This window comes from Dipodomys spectabilis, unplaced genomic scaffold, assembly GCF_019054845.1.
Source record: "Dipodomys spectabilis isolate Male_0828 unplaced genomic scaffold, ASM1905484v1 ptg000006l, whole genome shotgun sequence".
Classification (NCBI taxonomy): domain Eukaryota; kingdom Metazoa; phylum Chordata; class Mammalia; order Rodentia; family Heteromyidae; genus Dipodomys; species Dipodomys spectabilis.
Window position 1 is genome coordinate 19,428,271 of NW_024870683.1, and position 13,775 is coordinate 19,442,045.

General features: G+C 46.9%; 1 protein-coding gene across 1 annotated transcript; it reads right to left on the reverse strand.

Moving 5' to 3' along the window:
- Nucleotides 1-7,147: 7,147 nt before the first annotated feature.
- CUNH9orf152 (chromosome unknown C9orf152 homolog) lies at nt 7,148-12,817 on the reverse strand. The gene is made up of 2 exons (XM_042695260.1): nt 12,607-12,817; nt 7,148-7,681 (listed from the first exon to the last, which is right to left on the reverse strand). The coding sequence occupies exons 1-2, from the start codon at nt 12,797-12,799 to the stop codon at nt 7,173-7,175; spliced, it is 702 nt and encodes a 233-aa protein (XP_042551194.1). The 5' UTR covers nt 12,800-12,817; the 3' UTR covers nt 7,148-7,172.
- Between the last annotated feature and the right edge of the window lie 958 nt (nt 12,818-13,775).

Below are 13,775 nucleotides of genomic sequence, written 5' to 3' on the forward strand. Positions count from 1 at the left end.
CTGGGGGCACCAGACTTTCCCCACTTTTCACAGTAGACCAGAATCTCCAGACTGGGGAAAACCACCATGCACCAAGTGCGGATGGCTCACACCTATAATCCTAGCTCTTTAGGAAACTGAGATCTAAGAATCATGATTCAAAGCCAGCCTGGGCAGATAAGTCCATGAGAATATATCTCTCTTGTAACAGTGTCTTAATATAAAAACTTTGTTTCTCCTTTAAAAAATTACAATAATAAAGAAAACTGATAAAAAATAAAATAATTTTGGAGAAATTTCAAGCCCAGGTTTCTTTGTCTCCCATTGCTGAGGCACAAGGACATGTTTTGTTTCTAGGGCTCAAACCACCATGATACATAGAAAATACCTGAATTCTAAGAAGCCCAAAGTTTACTTGTGGTGGTAGGGCTCTGTCAGCAGCTAGTATTCCAGGTGCCCTTCAGCTACCTATGTAGCTGAAATGTCAATGTAGCTTAAATGTTAATATCCTCATCCCTCCCATTCCAAGCCCTACCAAAACATGATGCATATCATGAACCCAATTATTTTAAACATCTATCTCAAAATCACTCATGAACCCCTAGTTAAAGAGCATTGCTGGGGCTGGGAAGGTGGCTCAGTGGTAGAGTGTTGTTCCGCATGCATGAGGCCCTGGGTTTGATTCCTCAGCACCACATAAACAGAAAAAAAGCCAGAAGTGGTGCTGTGGTTCAAGTGGTTGAGCGCTCACCTTAAGCTGAAAAGCCGAGGGACAGTGCCCAGGCCCAGAGTTCAAGCCCCACAACCAACAAAAAAAGAAAGAAAAAAAAAAAGAGCATTGCTTATCTGTAGTACATGTATTTCATAGCTTAAGGCAGCTCTGGAGATAAGCAAGAGCTCACCAGTGAAGTATTAAGATGAAGCCACACTAAATAGCTGGGCAGACAGATGGAGCAACCATGGAGACCTCCCTCAGGTCACATTGCAAAGCTTGCAACCCAGAGATACTGAAAACACAAGCAGCCTCATGATTCTGAAAGTACTCTGGAGAGTGAGACACAGGTAACATGGCTAAGGGACATCTGAACATGGCTTATTTCTGCCTTGGTGTGGTGGTCCGTGTGGGACTCATAGTCCCCAAAGAGCCTCCGTTAAGCATGCCAACACCACTCCCGTGACATACAGAAGGTGTGCTGTGTCAGTGAGATTAGGATTGGATAAAGAAGAGTGCCTTCTCCTTTGTGGTAAGATATAGGAGTCTCTGGCTAAGCCAGAGCACTTCCCAGGACTAGGAGGCAGTTCTGCCATGTCCTCCATCTCTCATCATAACTATTCATCTGGCCATATTCTGCACTGTTGTAACTATGGGAAAGAACAGAGGACAGAGGGGAATGATATTCAACCTTAATCTGCTTTTCTTTGGGTGGGGAGTGGTCATGGGGCTTGAACTCTGGGCCTGGGTGCTGTCCCTCAGCTCTTCAGCTCAAGGCGAGCGCTCTACCACTTGAGCTACAACACCACTTCCAGTTTTCTGAGTGGTTTACTGGAGATGAGTCCCTTGGACTTCCCTGCCCATGCTGGCTTTGAACCATGATCCTCAGATCCCAGCCTCCTGAGTAGCTAGGATTACAGGCGTGAGCCACCAGCGTCCCGCTGAACTTTTATTTCTTAATCTTGGTCTGCTATCTGCCTTAGTTCCTGAAGGGGAAAACCCACTGTCACTGGAGATCCAGGGAATGAAGCCACCTATGTTTTCAGTAGACGGATTTACTGAATCTTCGTTTCCTAAGGCTGGGCCAGGTCCATAACAGCAAGGGTCTAAAGGTGACAGAACAACAGGAAAGAGAGCTTAAGTCTCTCACTGACTGCTTAGAACTAATCTGGCTTTGGGGTATAGCTCAGTGGGAGAGTTTTTGGGTGTCTCTTGGACAGCCCTGTCTAGGCCTTCCTAACCCAAACCTTCCTCTTTGTCATCTCTCAGTGCAACCTGATTCTTCTTCTAGTTCATTCAAGAACAATGCTCACCTGGGAGAAATCTCCAACACAGGTGGCTATCAACCTACTTCTGGTTCCACATCATGATAAGGTCAGACACCTGGTTTCCCTCCCTTGATTACCACATCCCAAAGGAAGGTCCTCAGAGATGGGCCTAAGGATACAGTCAGGGACCTCTGTCAGGACCTGTATGTTGGATCGATTCCTTCCTGATCTTTCCATTCACAGAGCTGTGGTGATAAAAAGGAGACTTGGAGCTGCTTCCCACAGGAGAGCCTCCTGCATCTTTTCTTCCTCATCTAGAAAAAGTCAAGTAGAATAAGTGTAAGATCCAAAGGACTGGGAACATTGATGATTCTGGAAAGTGCTATATTTGACCTCCATTTCTGAGCAACTTTGTGCTTCTTTTGTAATCAGTGTAGCCCTAAGTCAGTAGGTGTCAGCACACTAGGATATTAGAATCACCTGGGATGCCTCAAAAAAGAAAAATCCATGCTGAAAACCAAGGTCTACCCAGCCCAGAAAGGGGATGCGCTTAACAGAAACACTAAGAGTTGAAATGATCCTGATCTGGATCCAGTCCTCCTACTGACTTCTAGCTCAGCTCAGGCTCCCTTTAAAGACTCTTCAGGTTGGGTTGGCAGAAGCCACAGCTTTTCCCACAATTGTTATTTTCCTCCTTCTATTACTTAGGGTAAGGCTGAGGGGTTGGTGTACTGCCAAGTCTTGATTATGATCCTGGATTTAGGGAACCCACAGGGTGGATGCCAACAGAACCAGGTGATGGATTCATCAAGGAGCAGACAAAAGAGAGATGAAAGCATTAATGATACGTGGTGAGTGTCTCCTCTTTCTGAATGGAAGGGGAGGAGGAAACTTGGTATCATTGCCACAAATCGAAGGCTAAGAAATCGAATGACACGTGCAGTCCCTTGAACCTACTGTGCTGAGGAGTCATATGGCTCATTCACTGTGGGAAGAGAATGGTCACCGCCTGTGTGGAAGGCTTCCAGGAATCTGGGGTCAGACTGGAGACACTGTGAGTGATTCAGATCTTTTTCAACAATAAGGAAGTGGCATAAAGGGATATTTGTGAAGAGCAGGGAGGGTTATCCACCATTGCAAAGCTGGGGAAAGGTTGGGTTTTAGGAAGGAATATTTAGAAAATATTCTCCAGCTCTCCCTGGCCTCTAGATCAAAGCACCAATGTCTCTATTAGCCATTTCTACCAGAATGCATCTGTCTGAAGGGGGCTTCGAGCTATGGAAATACAGAAAGGAGAAAGTCAGAAAGAAGCAGGAACGTAAGGAAGAGTTCAGACTCTGGAGTGTGGCTACCTGAGTTTCATTGTTTATTTGTCCTTCCTAGTCTTCCTACCAGACTGCTACCTGCCTTCACAGAGGAGCAAGAATAGGCACTGAGGGAAAAGACCATGCCCCATCTCCTCTAGCTAAACGGTACAAGAGAGAGGGCGGTGGGAAGCTCTTGGTGGATTTGACTTGACTCTGAGATGGAGTGTTTTTAAATTGAAAAAAGTTTTAAGTTGCTGGGCACCAGCGTCTCACGCCTGTAATCCTAGCTACTCAGGAAGCTGAGATCTGAGGATTGCAGTTCAAAGCCAGCCCAGGCAGGAAAAGCCCATGAGATTCTTATCTCCAATAAACCACCAGAAAACCGGAAGTGGTGCTGTGGCTCAAGTGGTAGAGTGCTAGTCTTGAGTTAAAGAGCTCAGGGACAGCCCTCGGCCTTTAGTTCAAACCCATGACCAATCACCCCCCCCCCCCCCCCGCAAGGAAATAAAGAAGTTTTAAGTCTTCAGAAGTGGCATATTCAGCTTTAATAATAGGGAGTGACCCACACTAACAAGCTTGGGGAGGAGCCTGCCTCTAGCAGAGAAGGAAGAAGGAGGAAGGAGGTGGGGAGAGAACGGGAGGGGGTGGGGAAAGGAGGAGGAGGAGGAGGAGAAGGAAGAGGAGAAGGAGAACTAGGAGGAGGAGGACCAGGAAGAGGAAAACACGTAGATAAAGACCCCAACAGCACCACCCATGATGATGACAAAGACCACCCGACCAGGTTTGTGGCAGTTGCAGGTTTTAAAGATCTTTTCTGTTCCCAGCTAAGCAAAATCACCCGCCTCTCTCCCTGGCCCTTCCCCAGGATGAAATCTGAAACTTTAACTGATAACCCAGCAAAGGTCAGCATGTATAGGTGCAGCCAGGCAACTGGAGCCTGGGGCACCTGCCCCCTGCCAGAGAAGATGGAGACTTTTGGTGCAGCAGTCATGTGGCTTGCATTACAGGTCTTGCATCAGTCTGGTTACTTGACTTCAGGGACCCCCAACCTTCCATACTCCTGAAAAGAGACTCCCCCGTGTGGAAGTTTCATAGGTTTTTTCCATCTTTCCTGGCTCCTGTTTCTGCTAGCATTGAGAGCATGGAGAGGTTAGTTCCAATTCTGACCACAGGAAGAAAAACCAGAGCCCTGCCTTGTGTGACAGCACCCACAGTAATCTGAGCCAGGACAGTCCAGGAGTTGGTAGGAAGATAAGTGTGCTAGCAGTGAATGTATGTTTGTGTATATTGATTGACTGAGAAACAGATTGTTCTGGTTCAATGCTCTTGGCAGGAGCAGTCTGCAGCCCCAGAAGCTTGTAAGATATGTTTATGTGTACATATATGTATGAATACATGCATACATGTGTATGCATATATATATATATATATATATATGGATATGGGTGTATATTAAATCTTTTGGTGGCTCATGCCTGTAATCTTAACTACTTAGGAGGCTGAGGTCTGAGTATCTAGTCTGAGATCTGAGGCTCAGTTCAAAGCCAGCCTAGGCAGAAAAATCTATGAGACTCATATCTTCAATGAAGTGTCTAAAGGCCAGAGATGGAGTTGTGGCTCAAGTGGTAGAGCACCAGGCTTGACCAAAAAAGCTAAGGGTGAGAGCCTAAGACCCTGAGTTCAGGCCCCACAACTGGCATAACACACACACACACACACACACACACACACACACACACACACACACAGAGTAAGAGAGACAACCACAGTCTCTTATTGAGAGTGCTTGGAACTTTAACACATAGTATCACTAAACCTTTGGAAAGCATGTATGATCTCTTTTACATGACAGATGATGGGATCTAAACTGAGAGGCTAAGTAACTAGGTCCAAATCACAGGTCAAAAAGTATTTGGATTAAAACTAGGTGTGCAGATTCCCCATTCCACGTGCTTTCTGCCAATTTGCCCACAGGATACAGGTGCCCTACACGTGCTGCCAGACCTGCAGGAGTCTGGGGAGCAAGGATAAGAAAAGAAATTGGAGATAAGAGTCTTATGGACTTTCTGCTTGGGCTGGCGGGGCTTGTGGGACTCTTCTTTCAAAGAAAAGCAACAGATGAAGTTTCTTTCAGAAAGTTTCCTTAATTGTTACCAGAGGCTTAAAAACAGCTGCATCTTATGAGTCATTCAGAAAAGGAGTCATAATAAATTTCCAAATTGGCATGGATTTCTGGTGGTCCAGGAGGAGAAAATACCTGATAAGAGGTTAATATCAGGTTGAATGTCATTACTAAAATTTAACCACAGGCTGTCTTCCCCACAACTCAAGCAACACTTGATTAAGTTTGTTCTAGATTTAAAACACATATTTGATCCCAGGAAAGACCTAAGTGAACCTAGCTAGGATGATAAGGAGTGGGGGGGGGGGGGGTGGAATTTCTAGAAGCTTTTATTTTACAATTATCATCATCACCATCACCATCATCATCATCATCATCATCATCATCATTATTTAGTCTTTTATTATTTGTGTACCCATCACTGTATATCTTCAATGATTGATAGTGATTTTTTTAATTGTGAAGTTAATTTGTAGAGAGGAAAACAGTTGAAAAAGAAGAAAGAAGGATCCAGGTGCCAGTGGTTCACACCTGTAATCCTAGCTACTCAGGAGGCTGAGATCTGAACATCTTGATTCCAAGCCAGCCCAATGAGGAAAGTCTGTAAGACTCTTATCTCCAATTAACCACCAGAAAACTGGAAGTGCTGTTGTGGCTCCAAGTGGTAGAGTGCTAGCCTTGAACAAAGAGCTCAGAGACAGTGCCCAGGCCCTGAGTTCAAGCCCCACAATAGACAAAGGAAGAAGGAGAAAGAGGAGGAGGAGGAGGAAGAAGAGGAGGAGGAGAAAGAGGATGAGGAGGAAGAGGAGGAGTTGTAGAAAGAAGGAAGAGAGTAAAAGAGAGAAGGAAATAAATCTACCACCGAGGCCGGAACATACAGTCTTAGTGGCAGCTTATAGCTAACCTTAAACACACATAATGGTAGGTGGCATTGACATGGCTGACTTTACCCAGGATAACCATGCTTCAGGAGGTTCATAAGGAAATGCTGCAGTCACTACTACTGAATGTACTAACTCTAAGTCCTCAGGTCCAACAGCCCATAAAGGGTCCTGAATTCTCTGAGTTCATTTTTTTTTACCCCAGAATATATAAGGAGTCAAGAAATACTGAAAATGAGATTGCCTCCTGAATGGCATTGCTAAGGCAGTCTCTTGGCTAGAGTTCCTTCATGTTTGAAAATTCTCCACTCTCTAAGCTGGGCGCCCATGGCTCACATCTGTAATCCTAGCTACTCAGGAGGTTGAGATCTGAGGATTGTAGTTCAATGCCAGGAAGGAAAGTCTGTAAGACTCTTATCTTCAATAAGCCACCAGAAAACCAGAATTGGTGCTGTGGCTCAAGTGGTAGAGTGCTAGCTTGAGCTGAAGAGCTGAGGGACAGCACCCAGAGTTCAAGCCCCATGACTGACAAAATAAAAAAAAAATTCTCCACTCTTAGGGAGTAGGTGTTCTGCTGGGATGGATTAGGTGTTCTGTACCCCTCCTTCTGCCCCACGAATGGCATACAGGGCTCCTTAGCAGTGTCTTTTTTTATATAAGCACAGTAGGATGGCACTGATCAGACAGTACTCTTTCGTTCTGAATGGATGGTGAGCCCTCTGACTAGGGGCAGGGTCTCGTATTCTGGAAGACAAAATCTTGTTCCCACTGTGAACTTCATGGCTGACAGTTGTGTCCATCCTTTCTTTCTCCCTAGCTCTAGTATGGCTCTGTCTTTCTGATTTGTTTTTCATGAGCCCACAGATGGCCTCAAGGCTGAGACATCTTGCTAAGTCCAGAGCTTTAGACAGGGCCATATAAGCCCAAGTTTCGGGCAGCCTGGGAGATTCGGGGTGTTTTCCTCTGAGGAAATGGGTAGTGAGCTGGTTTGCCAGACCTGTGGGAGTTCATTGTAAAAGGGGGGTACTGGATAGTGGTTGTTAAGGTGGATTCCATTGCCTTTGTTTGGGTAGTAACCACATGACATTGACACTGAGCTGCCTCGGGCTGGGTCTTCTGATTATTTTCGCACCAGTGTGGGTCTCCCTTAGAAGGGAGGCTTTGATTAGATGCTGCAAGTTGATCATTTGCCATGAACTGGTGACTAGTTTCCTGGTGGCAGGTTTGGACCACACGATGCATCTCTAGATGTGTGTGCCACAGTGACTCAGGTGCCTGAAGACCGCTTCCCTCAGTTTCTTCTGGCTTCCCTTCCAGCCCCAGCTCAGGCTCTTCCGGGGGCAGTGAGCGCCTTCTCTCCTTGTTAATCCACACAGCACTGATCATGGATTCAGCAGTAGAAGGGCTCCCTCCTGAGAAGAGAAGGTACACACCGTTTCATTACTGAGAGGTAAAGTGGACAGCTATCACTTAGGACTCTAGAACCATCAGCTGAAGTAAGGCTAGAATGTCAAGGGGGCCAAATGTGCCAAACACGGCATCTGTCCATACACACATGGGCACACACATGGTTTCCTTGTGCAACCTCTCTCTCTCTCTCTCATACACACACAGGAACCACCTCAACATATGCACTTTCACATAATTACTTGTTCTCTCTCTTTCTCTCTCTCTATATATACATATACATACACACACACACACACACACACACACACACACATATATATACATATATATATAGAGAGAGAGAGAGAGAGTACTTAATATGTGCCAGGTCTCATGTAACGTATTTAATCCATAAATGAATCTATAACACTGAGACAAAACCTCACAGTTTCATGGATGTGTCGTAGAAGAACAGAAAGAAAATAAGCAAATATATTAAAATTCCCTTCAGGCATGGTGCCTCACACTTGTGTCAAAATCAGGAAAACCTTATCTTGCTTAGCAAACAAAAGGCCCTGTGTTCAAACCTCAGTACTACCAATAAAAGAAATGAAAAGGAAGTCCAGATTTTAGACAATGGTATGGAAAAAACTCAAGCATAATAAAAAGTCAAAAAATGAAGCAAGGGCTGGAATGGAGGCTCAGTGGTAGAGTACTTGCCTTGCATGCACGAGGCCCTGAGTTCGATTCCTCAGCACCACAAAAGCAGAAAAAGCCAGAAGTGGTGCTTTGGCCCAAGTGATAGAGCCTTGAGCTGAAGAGCTTTGGGACAGCGCCTAGGCCCAGAGGTCAAGCCCCATGACCGACAAAAAAAAAAAAAAAAGGAAGAAGAAGCAAAATCCAGGTGCCAGTGGCTCACACCTATAATCCTAGCTACTCAGGAGGCTGAGATCTGAAGGTTGCAGTTTGAAGCCAGTCCAGGGCCCCCCCCTCCAGTACCCCCCACCCAAGCCCACAAGACTCTTATTTCCAATTAACTACCAGAAAATCCAGAAGTGTGACTGTGGCCCAAGTGGTAGATCACTATCCTTAAGCAAAAAAAAACCTCGAGAACAGCATCCAGGTCCTGAGTTCAAGCCCCAGATCAGGCACAAATCAAAGCAAACAAAAAAACTGAAGCAAGAATGGGAACTTTAAGAAAAATGAGTACTAACATTTGAGGCCAGAATGCATGTGCATGCGCACATGAACGCGCACATGCACACGTGCAAGCGCGCGCGCGCACACACACACACACACACACACACACAGAGTGCTGTAGTTTGAATCTCAAATGACCCCCCGAGGCCCATGTGTTAATGTTTTGGTCACAAGCTTGTAGTAGTATTTGGAGCTGATGGAAACTTTGGGAGTAGGGCTTATTGGAAGAAAGAGTCTCCAGTCTCATTCTCTCTCTTTGTTTCCTGGCCACCATGAGGTGACCAACCTCCTTCATCACATTCTTCTGTCTTGACACAGGGTACTATCCCAGACCTAAAACAACCTGGCCTACCATAGACCATGGACTGAAACACTGAAAGCATAAGTTAGCATAACATGTCCTTCCTTTTGAGCTAAATCTCTTTGGAATTTCAGCATACCAATGGAAAGCTGGTTAACACACTCACACACATGGATTCATATATACTCACTAAGAGGAAACATTATTCTTAATTTAGGGACTAACTTGGAGTAGGCTTTGTCCTGAGCATCAGATAATGAATTTGCCACTCAAGACAGTGGTTCACTGTTATGGTATATTTATTTCCTTCTTCCCTTCACTCTTTTCCTTCTTTCCTTCTTTCTTTTTTTTGCCGGTCATGGGGCTTGAACTCAGGGCCTGAGCACTGTCCCTAAGGTCTTTTGTTCAAGGCAGCTCTTATAGAGAACTAATCATTATCCTTCTAGTCCACATACACTGGCTTTGTTACTGCTTTTCTCTGAACTAGCTTCAGAGAGACAGGGAGGCAGATGTCTCCCTTCTTTCTCAGGAGCTTTTATTGTGTATGCCATCCTGGAGCTTGAACTCAGGGTCTGAGCATTGTCATTGAGTTTTTATGCACAAGATTAGCACTTTACCACTTGAGTCACAGCACAATTTTCAGCTTTTTAGTGGTTAATTGGACATGGGCGTCTCATGGGCTTTTCTGCCTGGGCTAGCTTTGAACTGTGATCCTCAGATCTTGGGTTCTTGAGTAGCTAGGATGACAGGTATGAGCTACCAGCTCAGAGGCATTTTTTTGGGGGGGGATCTGGTCGTGGGGCCTGAACTCTGGGCCTGGGCACTGTCCCTCAGCTCTTCAGCTCAAGGCTAGCACTCTACCACTTGAGCCACAGCACCACTTCCGGCTTTTTTCTTTTTGCTTATGTGGTGCTGAGGAATCGAACTCAGGGCCTCATGCATGCAAGGCAAGAGCTCTACCACTGAGCCACCTTCCCAGCCCCCTCAGAGGCATTTTTAAAAACCATTCTGTGCAGCAGGATGTGAAACTTGTGGGAATGGCTGAGTGGCATTTTCCTGTCAGAAGTAGGCTGGTGAAAAACCTTGACCCCTCTGAGATGTCAAAATTGCTTGAGGGTTCTGGCACCTCTGACCACAGGAGGCTCTATGGGTAACCAAGTGCAGAGAAAGAGTGTGGGCATAGTATTAGAGGAATAAAGTTAGAAGGAAACCCCAGAGCTCAGTTCCAGGAGTCCGAAAGAAACAGAAGAGAGAGAGCAGAGGCAATTCATCTCTGCAAACAGTGGCTGTCCTGTATGTGAGCTCCAGTGGGAAGACTGAAGACAACTTATTTGAAACCACACTCTATTCTTAATGAAACATGCAGGGAATCCTTCACTAAAGACTTATTTGAGAACAAGGGAGGAACAGGGCATGATGGGAGAACCTGGGAACTAGAATCCTCCCCCATTGTGAGTCTAGCAGGAAAGGGCTCAGGAAGGATAGACAGAGCTATGAATTCATAGCAGGGCCTGCTCAACTGTCAGTCTAGCCTGGGTCCACAGAGAACAGGAGAGAGAGCAAACAGTGGGAGGTACCCAGGGCCTTTGGTCTCAGAGCAGGACCTTCTGTGGGTGTCTCCTCCATGTCTTTGGAATAGCACCTGCTCCATCTCTATGCAAGCCAAGAGCACAAGAGTTTTTCTTTTATTATAATATTGGGGACTGAACATAGGGTATCACATTAGATAAATGCTCTCCCACTTGAACTACATTCCCAGCTCTTTTATTTTGTTTTTGACATACGGTCTTACTACCTCTTACTACCTTTTAGTAGGCTCACCCCAAACTGGCAAGCTGCCTGCATCTGCCTCCTGAGTAGCTAGGAATACAGGTATGTACCACCATGCCTAATTGGGACAATGCATACCATGCTTATCTTTTAACTCTAACTTGTAGCTAGACGTGGTGGAGCACATCTAGAATACTGGCACTTGGGAGAGTGAGGCAGGCAGATCTTAATTTTGAGGCTAGTTGGTGCTAGCTAGCAAGACCCTCTGTTAAAACAAAATAAAAGAGATGAAAGAGAGACAGGGACAGAGAGACAGGGAGAGAGAGAGACAGAGAGACTGAGACAGAGAGAGATAGAGAGAGAAAGACTTGGCAGATGGCTTATATTCTGAAAGATTCCCAACCTTGCCTGTGGTCAGGAGCCTTCCTTGTCTAACCTGCATGGTATTATTATACTAGTGACAGGAGAGGAATCATTGAGTTACTAAGTGTAGGAGAAAGGCAGCAGGAAGGGTTAGGGACCGGGGATGGTGAATTCTTGGGGGTTATACTGAATTGGAGATGCATTTGAATAATGTTTGGTAAGCATATGAATTTGTGAGTCTGATTTGCAAGCCTGTTAAACATGATGTTTTCATCAGATGGAGGTGAACTGAATGAATGCTTGCTGAATGACCAACCGAAGGAAGGATAGCGCTTAGGAACTTTCCAGCTTATGTACAGCAGAGATACTCCTAACTGGCTACTCCAGTTCCCTTCATCTGGATCTGGGTTGGTACCAGTCCAAGTAATGAGAAAGTCTCCTCTGCTCTGAGAAACCCCTTTCATCTCTTCAAAGCCTCCTTTTGGTGGTCTTTTGAGGACCACTTCCTGCCCTGAGTAGGGAGGAGCCTCTACCCCCTGGCTCCCTTCCAACCTGGTACAGCAAAAGATAGATCACAGAAGTCTTTGGAACTAATTACACATGTTTGCACAAGCTCTCTGGGCATGGCTTTGACCTTTCACAGACCATCTCTTCTCCCATGATCTTCCCTTCTCTATACTAGGATAAAGACTAGAATTTGACAACCACTTATTTCCTAAGCCCCATGCGCCTAGACTTCCTCTCAGAATGAACTTTGAATCCCCCAAACTGGGGCTTCTTCCTGCCAGGAGGGGGTTGCTTTTCTCTCTGACCCAACCTTCCTGATGGCTGTCGGAGGCTGGGTGAGCCTGGGTGCCTGATGGCTGCCCAGAGCCCTGCTGCAGCCAGTTCCCAGAATGTTGGGAAACATCACACCTTCTTTCTCCAACGCTAATTTCTCTGGTTTGCTGGAAGTGCTTCTGTTAGATCTAGGCAGGAAGTGGAATCCCCATCTCCCCCTGGCCCAGCAGTGGGGCCCAAGCCCAGCTTTCCAGGCTGACCAGTCTAGCAAGATCAGAATGCGGAAAGCCAGGAATGCCACCTCTGGCTGGAACCCTGGCTGAGGCTCTTTGCATTTGGCCCTGGGACAGACTGAGCAGAACTGCTCCTATCCAGTAATGTTTGTTCTGGTTCTGGTTTTGGCTAGACCAGTAGCAATTCTGCTTTCCCCTATCAGGAGGCTGGCAGACACTCATGTTCTGCCCTCCAGGAAGCTCAGCCATCTGTTCTATGCACAACTAGTTCCCTCCTTGCCCAGCACCTACCCAGCCGTACCTTTGGGGAGCACCAGGAGGTGGGCCTGGGTCCTCTGCTGCCTCCTCAGGCCTTCATACTGGGCTCGCAGAAACTGGATGCTGACAGAAGGCCCTTGGCCAGGGGCCTGAGTCCCAGAGCTCTCAGCCATGAATGGAGCCTCGAGCTGCCAGAAGTGGGGCAGGGCAGGGCAGGGACAGGCCAACCCCTTCATCCGGGATCCGGGAGAAGAGTAAATGGTGAGGTGTGAGGCAGGGGGAGGGAAGAAAAAGAAGGAAGGAGGGGGAATGCCGTGGGAGGGAGGAGAAATGATGGGGCCAAAAGGAGGGTGGAAAGGAGAAAGGCAATGTGGAGAGAAGATAGAAAGTTAAGGGGGAAGGGAACTCAAGTACAAGATCTGGAGTTTAAACCCTAGTCCTGCGGAAGGAAGGAAGGAGGGAAGGAAGGACGGAAGGCAGGGAGGGAGGGAGGGAGGGAGGGGAGGGAAGAGAAAGAAAAGGAGACAAAAGAACAGAGGAAAAAGTAGAGAGGGAGATATTGAAGAGAGGGAGAAGCAGGGAGGTGGGAAAGGAGAGGAAAGAGGAAAAGAAATGTCAGGAGGTGGGACTGAGGAGGGGCAAGAAAGGGGTAGAAGAGGGGAAGGAAATAGTGACTAGAGGAGATAATAGGGTGAGAGGTGAGAGTGGGAGCAGGCAGGCAAAGGAGAGACAAGGGTGGGAGGTGGCCTGGAGGAGGCAGGTGTGGGGAGCTGAGGAAGAAGGCAGGTGTAGCAGCTGGGGGGCTGGGAGCCTTATTCCGAGGCCTTTCCTGCTGGATCTCAGGTTAGATTCCGATTCCAAGAGCTCCAGTGAAGTGCCCCGTTTCCTGGCAGAGCTGGAGCTGGGCTCACAAGGTCCAGGCACCTGCTTAGCTCACACAATTTTGGTCTAGCCCTGGTGGTTCCTCCAAACCTGCTGGATTGGTTTGCAGCTTCCTGTGCCTCCAAAGCTGGGGCTCCGAATGGTCGCGCTCTGGCCATGTACTAGGAGAATTCAGCACAAAGATCTCCCCTCAAATCTCCACTCAGTCCTAAACACACAACCCAGGTGAAAACCCAGCCCCAAAGTCTGCCATAGGGACCAAGCCTGGGCCTTTTGCCAACCCCACCTGTGACAGTTCCCGTGCCACTAGCCTAGCAGTTGGTGTTTATC

What these genes read in the sequence shown, in the direction of transcription:
- CUNH9orf152 (XM_042695260.1), bottom strand. Translation starts at nt 12,799, where the DNA reads ATGAAGGGGTTGGCCTGTCCCTGCCCTGCCCTGCCCCACTTCTGGCAG. An exon ending in CCTCCTGGTGCTCCCCAAAG is followed by an intron (nt 7,682 to 12,606) that starts GTACGGCTGGGT and finishes TTCTCTTCTCAG; the next exon opens with GAGGGAGCCCTTCTACTGCT.